This window comes from Hemiscyllium ocellatum, chromosome 3 (genome assembly GCF_020745735.1).
Source record: "Hemiscyllium ocellatum isolate sHemOce1 chromosome 3, sHemOce1.pat.X.cur, whole genome shotgun sequence".
Classification (NCBI taxonomy): Eukaryota; Metazoa; Chordata; class Chondrichthyes; order Orectolobiformes; family Hemiscylliidae; genus Hemiscyllium; species Hemiscyllium ocellatum.
Genome location: NC_083403.1, coordinates 2,738,745 through 2,756,476, shown reverse-complemented (window position 1 = coordinate 2,756,476; position 17,732 = coordinate 2,738,745). Strand labels below are relative to the sequence as shown.

Sequence of the window (17,732 nt, the reverse complement as noted above, 5' to 3'; positions counted from 1 at the left end):
ATGGGAAGTCCCCTCACTCGGGGCCTAGTGTCTGTACCAATGGCAAGGCCCCTCACTCGGGCCCTAGAGTCAGTACCAATGGGAAGGCGCCTCACTCGGGCCCTAGTGTCAGTACCAATGGGAAGCCTCCTCACACGGGCCCTAGTGTCAGTCCCAATGGGAAGGCCCCTCACACGGGCCCTAGTGTCAGTACCAATGGGAAGCCCCTTCACTCGGGCCCTAGTGTGAATCCCCAAGGGAAGGCCCCTCACTCGGGCCGTAGTGTCGGTACCAATGGAAAGCCCCCACACTCAGGCCCTAGTGTCAGTACCAATGGGAAGGCCCCTAACTCGGGGCCTAGTGTCAGTACCAATGGGAAGGCCCCTCACTCGGGCCCTAGTGTCAGTACCAATGGGAAGGCCCCTCACTCGGGCCCTAGTGTCAGTACCAATGGGAAGGCCCCTCACTCGGGGCCTAGTGTCAGTACAAATGGGAAGCCCCCTAACTCGGGCCCTAGTGTCAGTACCAATGGGAAGGCCCCTCACTCGGGGCCTAGTGTCAGTACCAATGGGAAGCCTCCTCACCCGTGTCCTAGTGTCAGTACGAATGCGAAGCCCCCTCACTCGGGCCCCAGTGTCAGTACCAATGGGAAGCCCCCTCACTCGGGCACTAGTGTCAGTACCAATGGGAAGTCCCCTCACTCGGGGCCTAGTGTCTGTACCAATGGCAAGGCCCCTCACTCGGGCCCTAGAGTCAGTACCAATGGGAAGGCGCCTCACTCGGGCCCTAGTGTCAGTACCAATGGGAAGCCTCCTCACACGGGCCCTAGTGTCAGTCCCAATGGGAAGGCCCCTCACACGGGCCCTAGTGTCAGTACCAATGGGAAGCCCCTTCACTCGGGCCCTAGTGTGAATCCCCAAGGGAAGGCCCCTCACTCGGGCCGTAGTGTCGGTACCAATGGAAAGCCCCCACACTCAGGCCCTAGTGTCAGTACCAATGGGAAGGCCCCTAACTCGGGGCCTAGTGTCAGTACCAATGGGAAGGCCCCTCACTCGGGCCCTAGTGTCAGTACCAATGGGAAGGCCCCTCACTCGGGCCCTAGTGTCAGTACCAATGGGAAGGCCCCTCACTCGGGGCCTAGTGTCAGTACAAATGGGAAGCCCCCTAACTCGGGCCCTAGTGTCAGTACCAATGGGAAGGCCCCTCACTCGGGGCCTAGTGTCAGTACCAATGGGAAGCCTCCTCACCCGTGTCCTAGTGTCAGTACGAATGCGAAGCCCCCTCACTCGGGCCCCAGTGTCAGTACCAATGGGAAGCCCTCTCACTTGGGCCCTAGTGTCAGTACCAATGGGAAGCCCTCTCACTCGGGCCCTAGTGTCAGTACCAATGGGAAGTCCCCTCACTCGGGCCCCAGTGTCAGTACCAATGGGAAGCCTCCTCACACGGGCCCTAGTGTCAGTACCAATGGGAAGCCCCCTCACTCGGGCCCAGGTGTTAGTGCCAATGGGAAGCCCCCTCACTTGGGCCCTAGTGTCAGTACCAATGGGAAGTCCCCTCACTCGGGCCCCAGTGTCAGTACCAATGGGAAGCCCCTTCACTCGGGCCCTAGTGTCAGTACCAATGGGAAGCCCCTTCACTCGGGCCCTAGTGTGAATCCCCAAGGGAAGGCCCCTCACTCGGGCCCTAGTGTCGGTACCAATGGAAAGCCCCCACACTCAGGCCCTAGTGTCAGTACCAATGGGAAGCCCCCTCACTTGGGCTCTCGTGTCAGTACCAATGGGAAGGCCCCTCACTCGGGGCCTAGTGTCAGTACCAATGGGAAGGCCCCTCACTCGGGCCCTAGTGTCAGTACCAATGGGAAGGCCCCTCACTCGGGGCCTAGTGTCAGTACAAGTGGGCGGCACGGTGGCATAGTGGGCGGCACGGTGGCACAGTGGTTAGCACTGCTGCCTCACAGCGCCTGTAGACCCGGGTTCAATTCCCGACTCAGGCGACTGACTGTGTGGAGTTTGCACGTTCTCCCCGTGTCTGCGTGGGTTTCCTCCGGGTGCTCCGGTTTCCTCCCACAGTCCAAAGATGTGTGGGTCAGGTGAATTGGCCAAGCTAAATTGCCCGTAGTGTTAGGTAAGGGGTAAATGTAGGGGTATGGGTGGGTTGCGCTTCGGCGGGTCGGTGTGGACTTGTTGGGCCGAAGGGCCTGTTTCCACACTGTAAGTCTAATCTAATCTAAAAAAAACTCGGGGCCTAGTGTCAGTACCAATGGGAAGGCCCCTCACTCGGGCCCTAGTGTCAGTACCAATGGGAAGGCCCCTCACTCGGGCCCTAGTGTCAGTACCAATGGGAAGCCTCCTCACACGGGCCCTAGTGTCAGTACCAATGGGAAGCCCCCTCACTCGGGCCCAGGTGTTAGTGCCAATGGGAAGCCCCCTCACTCGGGCCCGAGTGTCAGTACCAATGGGAAGCCCCTTCACTCGGGCCCTAGCGTCAGTACCAATGGGAAGCCCCTTCACTCGGGCCCTAGTGTGAATCCCCAAGGGAAGGCCCCTCACTCGGGCCCTAGTGTCGGTACCAATGGAAAGCCCCCACACTCAGGCCCTAGTGTCAGTACCAATGGGAAGGCCCCTAACTCGGGGCCTAGTGTCAGTACCAATGGGAAGGCCCCTCACTCGGGGCCTAGTGTCAGTACCAATGGGAAGGCCCCTCACTCGGGCCCTAGTGTCAGTACCAATGGGAAGGCCCCTCACTCGGGGCCTAGTGTCAGTACAAATGGGAAGCCCCCTAACTCGGGCCCTAGTGTCAGTACCAATGGGAAGGCCCCTCACTCGGGGCCTAGTGTCAGTACCAATGGGAAGCCCCCTCACCCGTGTCCTAGTGTCAGTACGAATGCGAAGCCCCCTCACTCGGGCCCCAGTGTCAGTACCAATGGGAAGCCCTCTCACTTGGGCCCTAGTGTCAGTACCAATGGGAAGCCCCCTCACTCGGGCCCTAGTGTCAGCACCGATGGGAAGGCCCCTCACTCGGGCCCTAGTGTCAGTACCGATGGGTAGCCCCCTCACTCGGGCACCAGTGTCAGTACCGATGGGTAGCCCCCTCATTCGGGCCCTAGTGTCAGTACCAATGGGAAGCCCCCTCACTTGGGCACTAGTGTCAGTACCAATGGAAAGCCCCCACACTCAGGCCCTAGTGTCAGTACCAATGGGAAGGCCCCTCACTCGGGGCCTAGTGTCAGTACCAATGGGAAGGCCCCTCAATCGGGCCCTAGTGTCAGTACCAATGGGAAGGCCCCTCACTCGGGGCCTAGTGTCAGTACCAATGGGAAGCCTCCTCACCCGTGTCCTAGTGTCAGTACGAATGCGAAGCCCCCTCACTCGGGCCCCAGTGTCAGTACCAATGGGAAGCCCTCTCACTTGGGCCCTAGTGTCAGTACCAATGGGAAGCCCTCTCACTCGGGCCCTAGTGTCAGTACCAATGGGAAGCCCCCTCACTCGGGCCCTAGTGTCAGCACCGATGGGTAGCCCCCTCACTCGGGTCCTAGTGTCAGTACCAATGGGAAGCCCCCTCACTTGGGCACTAGTGTCAGTACCAATGGGAAGGCCCCTCACTCGGGCCCTAGTGTCAGTACCGATGGGTAGCACCCTCACTCGGGCACCAGTGTCAGTACCGATGGGTAGCCCCCTCATTCGGGCCCTAGTGTCAGTACCAATGGGAAGCCCCCTCACTTGGGCACTAGTGTCAGTACCAATGGAAAGCCCCCACACTCAGACCCTAGTGTCAGTACCAATGGGAAGGCCCCTCACTCGGGGCCTAGTGTCAGTACCAATGGGAAGCCCCCTAACTCGGGCCCTAGTGTCAGTACCAATGGGAAGGCCCCTCACTTGGGGCCTAGTGTCAGTACCAATGGGAAGCCCCCTCACCCATGTCCTAGTGTCAGTACGAATGCGAAGCCCCCTCACTCGGGCCCCAGTGTCAGTACAAATGGGAAGGCCCCTCACCTGGGCCCTAGTGTCAGTACCAATGGGAAGCCCCCTCACTCGGTCCCTAGTGTCAGTACCAATGGGAAGCCCCCTCACTCGGGCCCTAGTGTCAGCACCGATGGGTAGCCCCCTCACTCGGGCCCTAGTGTCAGTACCAATGGGAAGTCCCCTCACTTGGGCACTAGTGTCAGTACCAATGGGTAGGCCCCTCACTCGGGCCCTAGTGTCAGTACCGATGGGTAGCCCCCTCACTCGGGCCCCAGTGTCAGTACCGATGGGTAGCCCCCTCATTCAGGCCCTAGTGTCAGTACCAATGGGAAGCCCCCTCACTTGGGCACTAGTGTCAGTACCAGTGGAAAGCCCCCACACTCAGGCCCTAGTGTCAGTACCAATGGGAAGGCCCCTCACTTGGGGCCTAGTGTCAGTACCAATGGGAAGGCCCCTCACTCGGGGCCTAGTGTCAGTACCAATGGGGAAGCCCCCTAACTCGGGCCCTCGTGTCAGTACCAATGGGAAGGCCCCTCACTCGGGGCCTAGTGTCAGTACCAATGGGAAGCCCCCTCACCCGTGTCCTAGTGTCAGTACGAATGCGAAGCCCCCTCACTCGGGCCCCAGTGTCAGTACCAATGGGAAGGCCCCTCACCTGGGCCCTAGTGTCAGTACCAATGGGAAGCCCCTCACTCGGGCCCTAGTGTCAGTACCAATGGGAAGCCCCCTCACTCGGGCCCTAGTGTCAGCACCGATGGGTAGCCCCCTCACTCGGGCCCTAGTGTCAGTACCAATGGGAAGCCCCCTCACTTGGGCACTAGTGTCAGTACCAATGGGAAGGCCCCTCACTCGGGCTCTAGTGTCAGTACCGATGGGTAGCCCCCTCACTCGGGCCCCAGTGTCAGTACCGATGGGTAGCCCCCTCATTCGGGCCCTAGTGTCAGTACCAATGGGAAGCCCCCTCACTCGGGCCCCAGTGTCAGTACCAATGGGTAGCCCCCTCACTCGGGCCCTAGTGTCAGTACCAATGGGAAGGCCCCTCAATCGGGCCCTAGTGTCAGTACCAATGGGAAGGCCCCTCACTCGGGCCCCAGTGTCAGTCCCAATGGGAAGCCCCCTCACTCAGGCCCTAGTGTCAGTACCAATGGGAAGGCCCCTCACTCAGGCCCTAGTGTCAGTACCAATGAGAAACCCCCTCACTTGGGCTCTCCTGTCAGTACCAATGGGAAGCCCCCTCACTCGGGCCCCACTGTCAGTACCAATGGGAAGGCCCCTCACTCGGGCCCCAGTGTCAGTACCAAAGGGAAGGTCCCTCACTTGGGCCCTCGTGTCAGTACCAATGGGAAGGCCCCTCAATCGGGCCCTAGTGTCAGTACCAATGAGAAACCCCCTCACTCGGGGCCTAGTGTCAGTACCAATGGGAAGGCCCCTCACTCGGGGCCTAGTGACAGTACCAATGGGAAGCCCCCTAACTCGGGCCCTAGTGTCAGTACCAATGGGAAGGCCCCTCACCCGGGGCCTAGTGTCAGTACCAATGGGAAGCCCCCTAACTCGGGCCCTAGAGTCAGTACCAATGGGAAGGCCCCTCACTCGGGCCCTAGTGTCAGTACCAATGGGAAGCCCCCTCACTCAGGCCCTAGTGTCAGTACCAATGGGAAGCCCCCTCACTCGGGCCCTAGAGTCAGTACCAATGGGAAGCCCCCTCACTCGGGCCCTAGTGTCAGTACCAATGGGAAGCCCCCTCACTCGGGCCCCAGTGTAAGTACCAATGGGAAGCCCCCTCACTCGGGCCCTAGTGTCAGTACCAATGGGAAGCCCCCTCACTCGGGCCCCAGTGTCAGTACCAATGGGAAGCCCCCTCACTCGGGCCCTAGTGTCAGTCCCAATGGGAAGCCCCCTCACTCGGGGCCTAGTGTCAGTACCAATGGGAAGCCCCTTCACCTGGGTCCTAGTGTCAGTCCCAATGGGAAGCCCCCTCAGCCGGGTCCTAATGTCATACCGATGGGTAGTCCCCTCACTCGGGCCCTAGTGTCAGTACCAATGGGAAGCCCCCTCACTCGGGCCCCACTGTCAGTACCGATGGGTAGTCCCCTCACTCGGGCCCTAGTGTCAGTACCAATGGGAAGCCCCCTCACTCGGGCCCCACTGTCAGTACCGATGGGTAGTCCCCTCACTCGGGCCCTAGTGTCAGTACCAATGGGAAGCCCCCTCACTCGGGCCCTTGTGTCAGTACCAATGGGAAGCCCCCTCACTCTTCTCCAGATCCGCTCTGTTCAGGTCTCTCAGTATTCAGTTTACCTCCCCCTCCCACCCCATCCTTCCTGATTCCACTGTGTACAGACCCAAAGTCGTCAACCCCTCCTCATGTGACAAGCCCTTTCATCCTTGGTATCATTCCTGTAAACTTCCTCAGGATCCCCTCCAATGCCAGCACATCCTTCCTGCTCACAATATTCCAAGCACGTTCCGAGCAGAGCCCTCTCCTGCCTCAGATGTACGGCCCTGCTCTTGTAGTCTAACCCACTTGAAATGAAAGCTAACGTTGCACTGGCCTTCCTCATGTTAAAACCCTGAACTGGGGTTCCCAACTCCCTTTGTGCTTCAGATTTCTGAGGCCTGTCCCTTGAAATAGTCTCTGCCTCTATTCTTCATACAAGTGTATAACCTCACCGTTCCCCACGGTGTATTGTGTCTGCTACTGTTTTGCCCACTCTCCCTGTCTATCCTAGTCGTTCTGTTGTAGCCTCCCCACCTCCTCAACACGACCTGCCCCTCCGCCTATCCTTGTGTCCTTGCGCAACAGTGCTCTCTGTTCCTTCCTCCACATCATTCATGTATCATGTAAATTATTGTCCTCCTAACACTGACCCCTGTGAAACTCCGCTGGTCATCAGCTGCCATCTTGAGAAAGACTCCTTTATTCCCACTCTCTGTCCCTGACTCCCCTTGTTAGCCACGATTGCCACATCCTCCCCTTTAGTGAGTTACTTCTTCCTTGGGATGAATTTCTGCTGTGCCTCCCAAATTACCCCCAAAAACGCCTGCCATTGCTGCTCCACCATCATCCCCTCTGCTCGGCTCCCCTTCCAGCAACTCTGGCCAACTCCTCCCTCATGTCTTTGTAGTTACCTTAACACAATTGTAATATCATTACATCTGATTCCAGCTTCTCCCTCTCAAAGGGAAGCATGAATTCTATCACATTATGGTCATTGTCCTGTAGGGGTTCCTTCACTTTAAGTCAAGTCTGCCTCATTACACTTCACTAAATCCAGCACTGCCTGTTCCTTCCTGCGCTCTACCAAAAGCTGCTCCAAAAAACCATCTCATAGACATTCCACAAATTCCTTTTCTTGATATCCGCTCCCAACCTGATTTCCCCAGCGCACCTGCATATTGAAGTCCCCCGTGATTATTGTAAGAGTATCTTTAAAGCCTGATCTATCTCCTGATTTATTTCCTTCCCCACATCATAACTCCTGCTCGGAGGCCTGTACAGAACTCCCATCAGGATCTTTTATCCTTTGCGGTTCCCCAACTCTATCCAAACAGAATCTACACCTTCCGTCTCTATATCACTTCTTGCTATTGATTTAATTTCATTTCTTACTTACAAGGCAACCCCCGCCCATTTACCTGTCCTTTAGATTCAACCTGTATCCTTGGACATTGCGATCCGAGCCCAGGTTCCCTAACAACCATATTCCTCTGCTGGACACTACATCGTACATGCCTATTTCAACCTACACTACAAACTCATTTCCGTTTCTGTATGTTACATGCATTTACGTCTGGCCCCCTCAGTCTGGCAGTGACTGCCCTCCTTCCCTGAGCGATCCCCTTCGCTGAGGCCGGGTCACCCTTAGTCTCACTGGGGCGATACAATCACTGAGCGTCTTTAAAAAAAAGCACAAAGCTACAGATTACACACCTTCCTCAAGATGGTGAAGACTGAGACGTTTCTCGGAGTTTCTGTGCTGGCGCTTTCCATTAACTGTGCAGATGCCCTCCTTTCAGATACGTGAGATGGGTCTGAGAAAGAGGAGAGACAATAGGAACAGAGAATTACAGTCAGACTGGAGACAGGGAGGACAGGGTGAAGGAACAGGGATGGAGAGTTACAGTCAGACTGGGGGAGGCCAGAGAGGGTGAAGGAACAAGAATGGAGAGTTACAATCAGACTGAAGACAGGCAGGAGAGTGTGAAAGAACAGGAATTTAGAGTTACAGCCAGGCTGAAGACAGGCAGGAGAGGGTTAAAGAACAGGAATGGGGAGTTTCAATCAGATGGAGAGAGGCAGACAGGGTGAAAGAACAGGGATGGAGAGTTACAGTCAGACTGGGAAAGGCATGGGTGAGTGAAGGAACAGGAGGAGACAGTGGAATGATCCCAGTCGGTGTGCTGGGGGTAGACCCACAATGTCCCTGAGGGAGGGGATTCCAGGATTCGGACCCAGTGACAGTGAGGGAACGGGGAGATATTTCCCAGTCAGGGACGGAGAGGGGCTGGGAGGGGAACTTGCAGGGGGTGGGGTTCCCGTGTATCTGCTGCCCCTTGTCCTTCCAGATGGAAGGGGCTGTGCATTTGGAAGGTGCTGCCTGAGGGTCTTTGGGGAGTTCCTGCAGTGTATCTTGTAGATGGTACACACTGCTGTTACTGAGGGGGGGTGGGGGGGAGGGAGGGGATGGTACACACTGCTGTTACTGAGGGGGGGTGGGGGGAGGGAGGGGATGGTACACACTGCAGTTACTGAGGGGGGGTGGGGGAGAGGGAGGGGATGGTACACACTGCAGTTACTGAGGGGGGGGGGAGGGAGGGGATGGTACACACGGCAGTTACTGAGCGTCGATGGGGGGAGGGAGGGGATGGTACACACAGCAGTTACTGAGGGGGGGTGGGGGAGAGGGAGGGGATGGTACACACTGCAGTTACTGAGGGGGGGGGGAGGGAGGGGATGGTACACACGGCAGTTACTGAGGGGGGGTGGGGGGAGGGAGGGGATGGTACACACTGCAGTTACTGAGGGGGGGTGGGGGAGAGGGAGGGGATGGTACACACTGCAGTTACTGAGGGGGGGGGGAGGGAGGGGATGGTACACACGGCAGTTACTGAGCGTCGATGGGGGGAGGGAGGGGATGGTACACACAGCAGTTACTGAGGGGGGGTGGGGGAGAGGGAGGGGATGGTACACACTGCAGTTACTGAGGGGGGGGGGAGGGAGGGGATGGTACACACGGCAGTTACTGAGCGTCGATGGGGGGAGGGAGGGGATGGTACACACAGCAGTGTGTACCATCCCCTCCCTCCCCCCACTCCCCCTCAGTAACAGCAGTGTGTACCATCCCCTCCCTCCCCCCACCCCCCCTCAGTAACAGCAGTGTGTACCATCCCCTCCCCCCCCCCACCCCCCCTCAGTAACAGCAGTGTGTACCGTCCCCTCCCTCCCCCCCACCCCCCCTCAGTAACAGCAGTGTGTACCATCCCCTCCCTCCCCCCACCCCCCCTCAGTAACAGCAGTGTGTACCATCCCCTCCCTCCCCCCACCCCCCCTCAGTAACAGCAGTGTGTACCGTCCCCTCCCTCCCCCCCAACCCCCCTCAGTAACAGCAGTGTGTACCATCTACAAGATACACTGCAGGAACTCCCCAAAGACCCTCAGGCAGCACCTTCCAAACCCACAGCCCCTTCCATCTGGAAGGACAAGGGGCAGCAGATACACGGGAACCCCACCCCCTGCAAGTTCCCCTCCCAGCCCCTCTCCGTCCCTGACTGGGAAATATCTCCCCGTTCCCTCAGTGTCACTGGGTCCGAATCCTGGAATTCCCTCCCTCAGGGACATTGTGGGTCTACCCCCAGCACACGGACTGCAGCGGGTCAGGGAGGCAGCTCACCCCCCACCCTCTCAAGGGGGCAACTAGGGACGGGGGAATAAATACTGCCATCCCTTGTCTCATGAATATCAATGGAATTGGCTTTTTATTACAATTGATAATGATTACAGTGCTGTCATCAGAAGGGCTTTACATTCCAGGTTGGATTAATTCGGTTCAGACTTTCTTGTTAATGTCCCATTTGAAGTTGTGTGTCAGTCTGGCTCTCTGGGAGAGTAGGCCAGTGAGAGTAACCCTCCCCACTGCTGAAGGTGTGAACCCTCACTCTGTACTCACCTTGCTTGATCAGGTCCATCTTACAGACCCTCTCCTCCTCTCTCTCCAGGCCCTTCTTCCATTCGGTTTTCCCTTTACTGAAGTAATATCGAGAGAACTCCTGCAGGGCAGTAGAAGACACACAGACAAGAAATAAAACGAAGGATGCTGCAGATCTGAAACAAGATCAGAAACTGCTGGAGGCACTCAGCAGGTCAGGCAGCAACCGTGGAGAGAAATCAGAGTTCCCGTTTCTGGTCTCGCGCCCAGAGGGAACAGTGGGCAGTTAGTGCCTTACCAAATCCGACCCAGAGAGGGTCCTCACAATGAAGGGGCCCTGTGCCTTCCCCCACCCCCCAGCTCACAGCCCCCACCCCTGTTAGAGGAAAACAAAGCTCACCAAATGGGGGAGGGCGAGGTAGGCCAGAATCGCGAGCAGGATCACCACACAGGCCGTGTTAAAGTACCCAAAGGCACTTTCAGTCGGTGAGGAGCCGCCTACAAACAGAGTAAACAGTTTCAGGGATGGAGCGAAGCATCTCAATCACATCCTGTATCCCAGCCACACATCCCCCCCACATTCCAGCTTCCCAACTCATCCCAAATCCTCGTCCCCAATGTTACCCCAACGCTCTCATCCCATCTCCAAAACCACGTTCTCCTCTCCCTACCCTGCGATCCATCCTCACCTTCCTGACCACAGCACCGGGACATGTTCACATTGTTAAAACTGGACAGTGTTTGACAGTGAGTGGGTGAGAAACAGTGCAGCAAATGGATTTGCACCAGGAAACTGTCGTAGTTTGGACCTGGGAGAGGGAGGACCGTGAATTTTCAATGGTGCTGGGTTCGACAGAGGAGGATAGATTCGAAACGCCAGTGCACAACTCACTGAAATATGGCCAATGGCTAAAATAATAGGCTTTATCAACCTAAAAGGATAAAACGCATAGGGTCAGATACAGAGTAATGCCCCCTCTACACTGTCCCCATCAAACACTCCCAGGGCAGGGGCAGTGTGGGGTCAGATACAGAGTAATGCCCCCTCTACACTGTCCCCATCAAACACTCCCAGGGCAGGGGCAGTGTGGGGTCAGATACAGAGTAATGCCCCCTCTACACTGTCCCCATCAAACACTCCCAGGGCAGGGACAGTACAGAGTTAGATACAGAGTAAAGCTCCCTCTACACTGTCCCCATCAAACCCTCCCAGGACAGGGACAGCACAGCGTTAGATACAGAGTAAAGCTCCCTCTACACCGTCCCCCATCAAACAGTCCCAGGACAGGGACAGCACGGGGTCAGATACAGAGTAAAGCTCCCTCTACACTGTCCCCATCAAACCCTCCCAGGACAGGGACAGCACAGCGTTAGATACAGAGTAAAGCTCCCTCTACACCGTCCCCCATCAAACAGTCCCAGGACAGGGACAGCACGGGGTCAGATACAGAGTAAATCTCCCTCACACTGTCCCCCATCAAACACCCTCAGGACAGTGTCAGATACAGAGTAAAGCTTCCTCTACACTGTCCCTATCAAACACTCCCAGGGCAGGGACAGCACAGAGTTAGATACAGAGTAAAGCTCCCTCTACACTGTCCCCATCAAACCCTCCCAGGGCAGGGCCAGCACGGGGTTAGATACAGAGTAAAGCTTCCTCTACACTGCCCACATCAAACACTCCCAGGACAGGGTCAGATACAGAGTAAAGCTCCCTCACACTGTCCCTATCAAACACCCTCAGGACAGTGTCAGATACAGAGTAAAGCTCCCTCTACTCTGTCCCCATCAAACACTCCCAGGACAGGGTCAGATACAGAGTAAAGCTCCCTCTACACTGTCCCTATCAAACCCTCCCAGGACAGGGCCAGCACGGGGTTAGATACAGAGTAAAGCTCCCTCTACACTGTTTCCATCAAGCTCTCCCAGGGCAGTTTCTGCTTGCATGGCTGCCTTGGTGTTTGGGAGGGGATTGGGCTGTGTGTGGCCGTGTAGTGTGTTGCTCCTGCGGCTCTGTGCTCGGTGATGGTGATGGTGGTGGTGAGGCGATCCCTTACTTGCGATGGCGCAGATCATGGCCACTGCTGCAAAGGTTCCTGCCATTCCCTGACCACTCATGATGGGAGCAGTGTATAAAGCAGGCAGTAACCCCGCCAGGCCGAAGATACTGCCCTGCAGGACAGCTCCGAAACCTGCAAGAGAGACAGACAGACAGACACACAGTGTGGAGGAAATCAGCAGCATTAAATCCCTGCAGTGTGGGAATCCCCACCCGATCCCTGTAACCCTACATTTCCCACGGCCAATCCACCCTGACCTGACCACCTTTGGAGTGTGGGAGGAAACCCACACAGACACGGGGAGGACGTACACAGACAGTCGCCTGAGGCGGGAATCGAACCTGGGTCCCTGGTGCGGTGAGGCAGCGGTGCTAACCACTGAGCCACCTTCCTTTCACCGGCTGCCTCTGTTTTGATATTCCCTTTAGCTGTAGACAATTGCAACACCTCGTTGTTGCCATTTGGCCCAGTGTGTGTGTAACTGTGCCGGGTTGGTACATCCTGATGGGTATAACAGCGGCTTTCTCTGCTCTCTGTGAAGACCGCTCCACCTTTGCTCACTCTCCTGCTGTCAGAGTCACTGGGTAATGAGGCAGTGAGGAGGCCACTCAGCCCATTGAGCTGTGCATGTTCTCTGAAAGAGTTTTCCACTAAGTACCTTTCTCCTACATCCTCAGCGGGTGCTCTGCAAGGTTTCACAGTTACTCAGTGAATTCTTTCCGGACGGATTCCTGCCATGCCCTCAGACAGCTGGTTTTATATCCCAATAACACAGTGCCTGACAGGTTTCCCCTCAGCCCCCTCCTGGTTCAACCTGACCCTGTGTCCTCTCATTACTGACCTTCTCATTGGAACACTTTTACTCTCAACAAACTCGTTATATTTTCAACATCTCAAAGAAATCTCCTCTTGACCTTTTCTGCCCCATGGAGAACAATCCCAAGATGCACTGCAGGAACTCCCCACCACCCCTCAGTACAGCAGTGTGTACCGTCCCCTCCCTCCCCCACCCCCCTCAGTAACAGCAGTGTGTACCGTCCCCTCCCTCTCCCCCCACCCCCCCTCAGTAACAGCAGTGTGTACCATCCCCTCCCTCCCCCCCACCCCCCCTCAGTAACAGCAGTGTGTACCGTCCCCTCCCTCCCCCCCACCGACACTCAGTAACAGCAGTGTGTACCGTCCCCTCCCTCCCCCCACCCCCCCTCAGTAACAGCAGTGTGTACCATCCCCTCCCTCCCCCCCAACCCCCCTCAGTAACAGCAGTGTGTACCATCCCCTCCCTCCCCCCACCCCCCCTCAGTAACAGCAGTGTGTACCATCTACAAGATACACTGCAGGAACTCCCCAAAGACCCTCAGGCAGCACCTTCCAAACCCACAGCCCCTTCCATCTGGAAGGACAAGGGGCAGCAGATACACGGGAACCCCACCCCCTGCAAGTTCCCCTCCCAGCCCCTCTCCGTCCCTGACTGGGAAATATCTCCCCGTTCCTTCAGTGTTGCTGGGTCCGAATCCTGGAATTCCCTCCCTCAGGGACATTGTGGGTCTACCCCCAGCACAAGGACTGCAGCGGGTCAGGGAGGCAGCTCACCCCCACCCTCTCAAGGGGGCAACTAGGGACGGGGAATAAATACTGGACCCAGCCCGCGACACCCACATCCCACAAAAAATATAAACTAAACCTCTATTTTCATTATATTGCTGTTGCTTTATGTTAAAAACACATACTTCCAAACCATTTTCTCAATTTCAAACTGAATATTAAATATTATCATGTTATGATCACTAGTTCCTAAGGGACATTTGATTTGTGGGTAATTCTCAAACCTGCCTCCAGATCCAGGATAGCCTCATCTATAGATTTGTTGTCTCTCCCTTTCCAACTTGAGAAGATGTAACACCTCTCCCCCCTCACTTTCCAAAGCCTCACATACACCTTCCAGGTGAAGCAGTGTCCAAGTCTACCTCCTTCAATCCAGCCTCCTGTACTCACTGCTCCCACTGCCATCTCCTGCACCCTGCCAAGACCACTCACAGACTGGGTCTGTCGGACTGACCCTGGTCTCCCAGTTACTTGCCATTTCTATAACACCCCCCGTTGCCCCCACACTAACATTGTCCTGCTGCAATGTTCCAACAAAACACTTCGCAAGCTCCAGGAACACACCTCATACCCCCAGGGCCTGTTACAGTCCTGTGGTCTCAATGCTGACTCACAGCTTCCGAGCATGAGCTCTGTTCCTTTATTTTACTTTCGCCATCCCACCCTCTCTTGGCCATACCCTGGTGTTGCTGAGTTTGCAATGGGCAGGGTGCAGCTTCTCACTCCCGCTGTTTACATTCCTACCTCTTCTTTAGCACTATTATTCTGCCCATTATCTTTCTCTATGGACACCCTCGTAATCTGCTCCACTTGCTCCATTGGGGCGGCACGGTGGTTAGCACAGCTGCCTCACAGCGCCAGGGACCCGGGTTCAATTCCCGCCTCGGGCGACTGTCTGTGTGGAGTTTGCACATTCTCCCCGTGTCTGCGTGGGTTTCCTCCCACAGTCCAAAGATGTGTAGGTTAAGTGAATTGACCATGCTAAATTGCCCGTGGTGTTAGGTGAAGGGGTAAATGTAGGGGAAGGGGTCTGGGTGGGTGGCAGGTCGGTGTGGACTTGTTGGGCCGAAGGGCCTGTTTCCACACTGTAAGTAATCTAATGTAAAAACAAAGTCTCCTCCTTTATCAAAAACATGTAAAACACTAGTTTCCAGCACTTCCTGTTCTGAGGAAGACTCGTACCATTCACTCTGTTTCCCTTTCCAGCTCTAATCACACAGAGTTTAAGGTAAGGATTATAATAGGGACCTCTTCCCCAAGCAAGGCAAATTCTCCTTTAAATCCTCACCAGTGAGGTCTCTCCAATCTGCACGATGGAACATTGGGGTGAGATGCTGCTTGTCATGTTAAATTGGTCTGGTGGTTTCTGTGTGGATTTGTACATCCTGTGGGTAGATTCATGTCATCACATTGTTAAAGAGTTCAAAGCTGTGATATTTCAGACTGTCTAATTAATTCTAAGTTGGAATGGAGTTGGGTGTCTAGAAGTTACTGAGCAATTCTGCCTGGATACAAGACCCATACAGTTCATGTTGCCATGGAGACGGGTTTTTTTAGGGAGAGGAGTGTCCATAGATAGACATTGCAGACTGGATTACAAATTTTCTGGGATATCTTTGAACTGACACATATTTGACAATGATGGATGCAGCTACAATCACCCCACAGCCACGTGGACAGGAAAGGGTGAAGGGCTGAATGCAGGCGAATGGGACCGGCTCTGTTGAAGAAATCTGATCATGGATGGGTGGGGCTGAAGGGCCTGTTTCCCTGCTATATGATATACTCCCAATGTACACAATCACACAGGCGCTCACACTCACACCCTCACATACACACTCACACACTCACCCACTCTCACACATTCACACTTATACACCAGCACACACTCACTCACTCTCACACACACTCTCTGCACATTCACACTTATATATCTGCTCACACTCATATTCTCATACACACACTCTCTGCACATTCACACTGATGCACCCTCACATACACACTCGTACACTCACCCACTCTCACAGACACACTCTGCACATTCACACTTATACACCTGCTCACACTCACACACTCACTCTCACAGACACATATTCTGCACATTCACACTTATACACCTGCTCACACACACTGCACATTCACACTTATACACCTGCTCACACTCACACACTCACCCACTCTCATACACACACTCTGCACATTCACACTTATACACCTGCTCACACTCACCCACTCTCATACATACACACTCTGCACATTCACACTTATACACCAGTTCCCACACATTGCTCACACTCACACAGTCTTGTAGACACATGCTCTGTCCTGCACACTGACACACTCACACATACTGCTCACACTCACAAAGGACAATACTTAGCCTCCAAATCACACTTACTGACCCAGTATCTGAAAGACATTCTCACTTACACACTCACACTCGTTTATTCACTCTCAAGTGCGGGTACACACACAGACACATTCACACACACACAGACATATACACACTCACACACAGACACACACACACACTCACACACAGACACACACACACACACACACACAGACATATACACACACACAGACACACACACACACTCACACACAGACACACACAGACACACACTCACACCCACACACAGACACACACAGACACACACACACTGTATCCTGTTACACTCTCAGCACGTTGTAGACTTACTGTTGATAAGGAAGATCGTTAGCATGGTGACAGCGAAGAAGACAATGGGTTCCAGGGAGACTTTCACCAGGATAGAGGTGAAGAGAAACAGGATGAAGATAGCAGCAAGACATCCACAGATCCGGACCACCTCTGGGATCCTGATTTTGGGGAGAGAGGAGACTGTTACTTTACAACCTGTTCCCAAGATCCCAATCTGGTCCAGACACAGCTGTTGGGGAGCCCACTCTTTCCAATATTATTCCGAGTTATCCAATCCTAGATCCTTGCCCTGAGCTGGAACACGGCAAGATTCTCCATCTATATTCAATTGTGCGAAACGTCAGGGAAGGGGTCAAACAGGAAATTCCAGGCAGAAGCAGAACCGGCACTGCTGGGATGATGGGCATCTCTCACTGGATGGAGATTGGACAAATCAAATCAATAATAATACCTGACAGGGGAAAGTTCGAGAGTGTGTTTGAGATGGTTTTCTGGATCAACTAACAAACTCTTCAAGACTGGGAAGTGTGCAATGTGAAAGGAATAATTGGAAATCTACTTGGAAGCCTTTTCAGGAAAAGTAAGCATTTACAAGAGAATTCTTCATCAAGACAGAGAGAGAGGGTCCCGAATCTAATGGTCTGAGGTGTGAGCTGGCTGTCAGAGATTGGGGTGATATTACTGAGGGGGGGTCACACAGGGTAGACAGTGGCAAACATTGAAACAGTACTTCCAGGAACTGCAATTATTGCTCACTCCTAAAATAAAACACAGAGCTGCAATCTTTGGAAATCTGACACAAAACAGAACTAGCTGGAGAAACTCAGCAGGTCTGGCATTACAAATCGAGAGAAAGCAATGTTAAGGTTTCGAGTCCAATGAGCCTTCTTCAGGAATTGTTTCTCCAGCAATGATAGGTTTGTGTTTTAATTCCTCGTTCCTGTCTGTCACAAACATAGAAGAGCGAGGAACTATGGCTAACGAGGGGAAATGAGGAAACGTATTAGATCAGAAAATAGGAAGGGTCACACAGACTAGCCAAAAACGAGAAACATTCCTGAGGATTGGAAACTGTTCAGATCTCAGCAAAGCAGGAAAAAGGAAGTGGGGAAGAGCAGGAACACCGTATCAGAGAGACCCGGGGAGAGAAAGTACAAACTCTCGGGAAACATTTCTATCAGGGTATGAAGAGAAAATTATCAGTGTAGGAGGTTTACAATCAGAGAGGGTCAACGCAGGAGGGATGTTCCTGATGTTCCGGCATTGTCCGGCACGGTGGCACAGTGGTTAGCACTGCTGC

The 17,732-nt window shown here is 54.6% G+C and overlaps 1 protein-coding gene across 9 annotated transcripts in view; it reads right to left on the bottom strand.

The window, feature by feature from the left end:
* Positions 1-17,732, bottom strand: part of LOC132830202 (equilibrative nucleoside transporter 1-like) — a 245,423-nt gene that overhangs the window by 59,593 nt on the left and 168,098 nt on the right. For all 9 annotated transcript variants that reach the window (XM_060847769.1, XM_060847762.1, XM_060847778.1 and 6 more), the window contains 5 exons: positions 16,451-16,590; positions 12,145-12,279; positions 10,488-10,585; positions 10,109-10,208; positions 7,873-7,973 (listed from right to left, as the gene is read on the bottom strand). In XM_060847769.1, the coding sequence (XP_060703752.1) occupies positions 7,873-7,973; positions 10,109-10,208; positions 10,488-10,585; positions 12,145-12,279; positions 16,451-16,590 (574 nt within the window). The remainder of the gene's footprint in view (positions 1-7,872; positions 7,974-10,108; positions 10,209-10,487; positions 10,586-12,144; positions 12,280-16,450; positions 16,591-17,732) is intronic.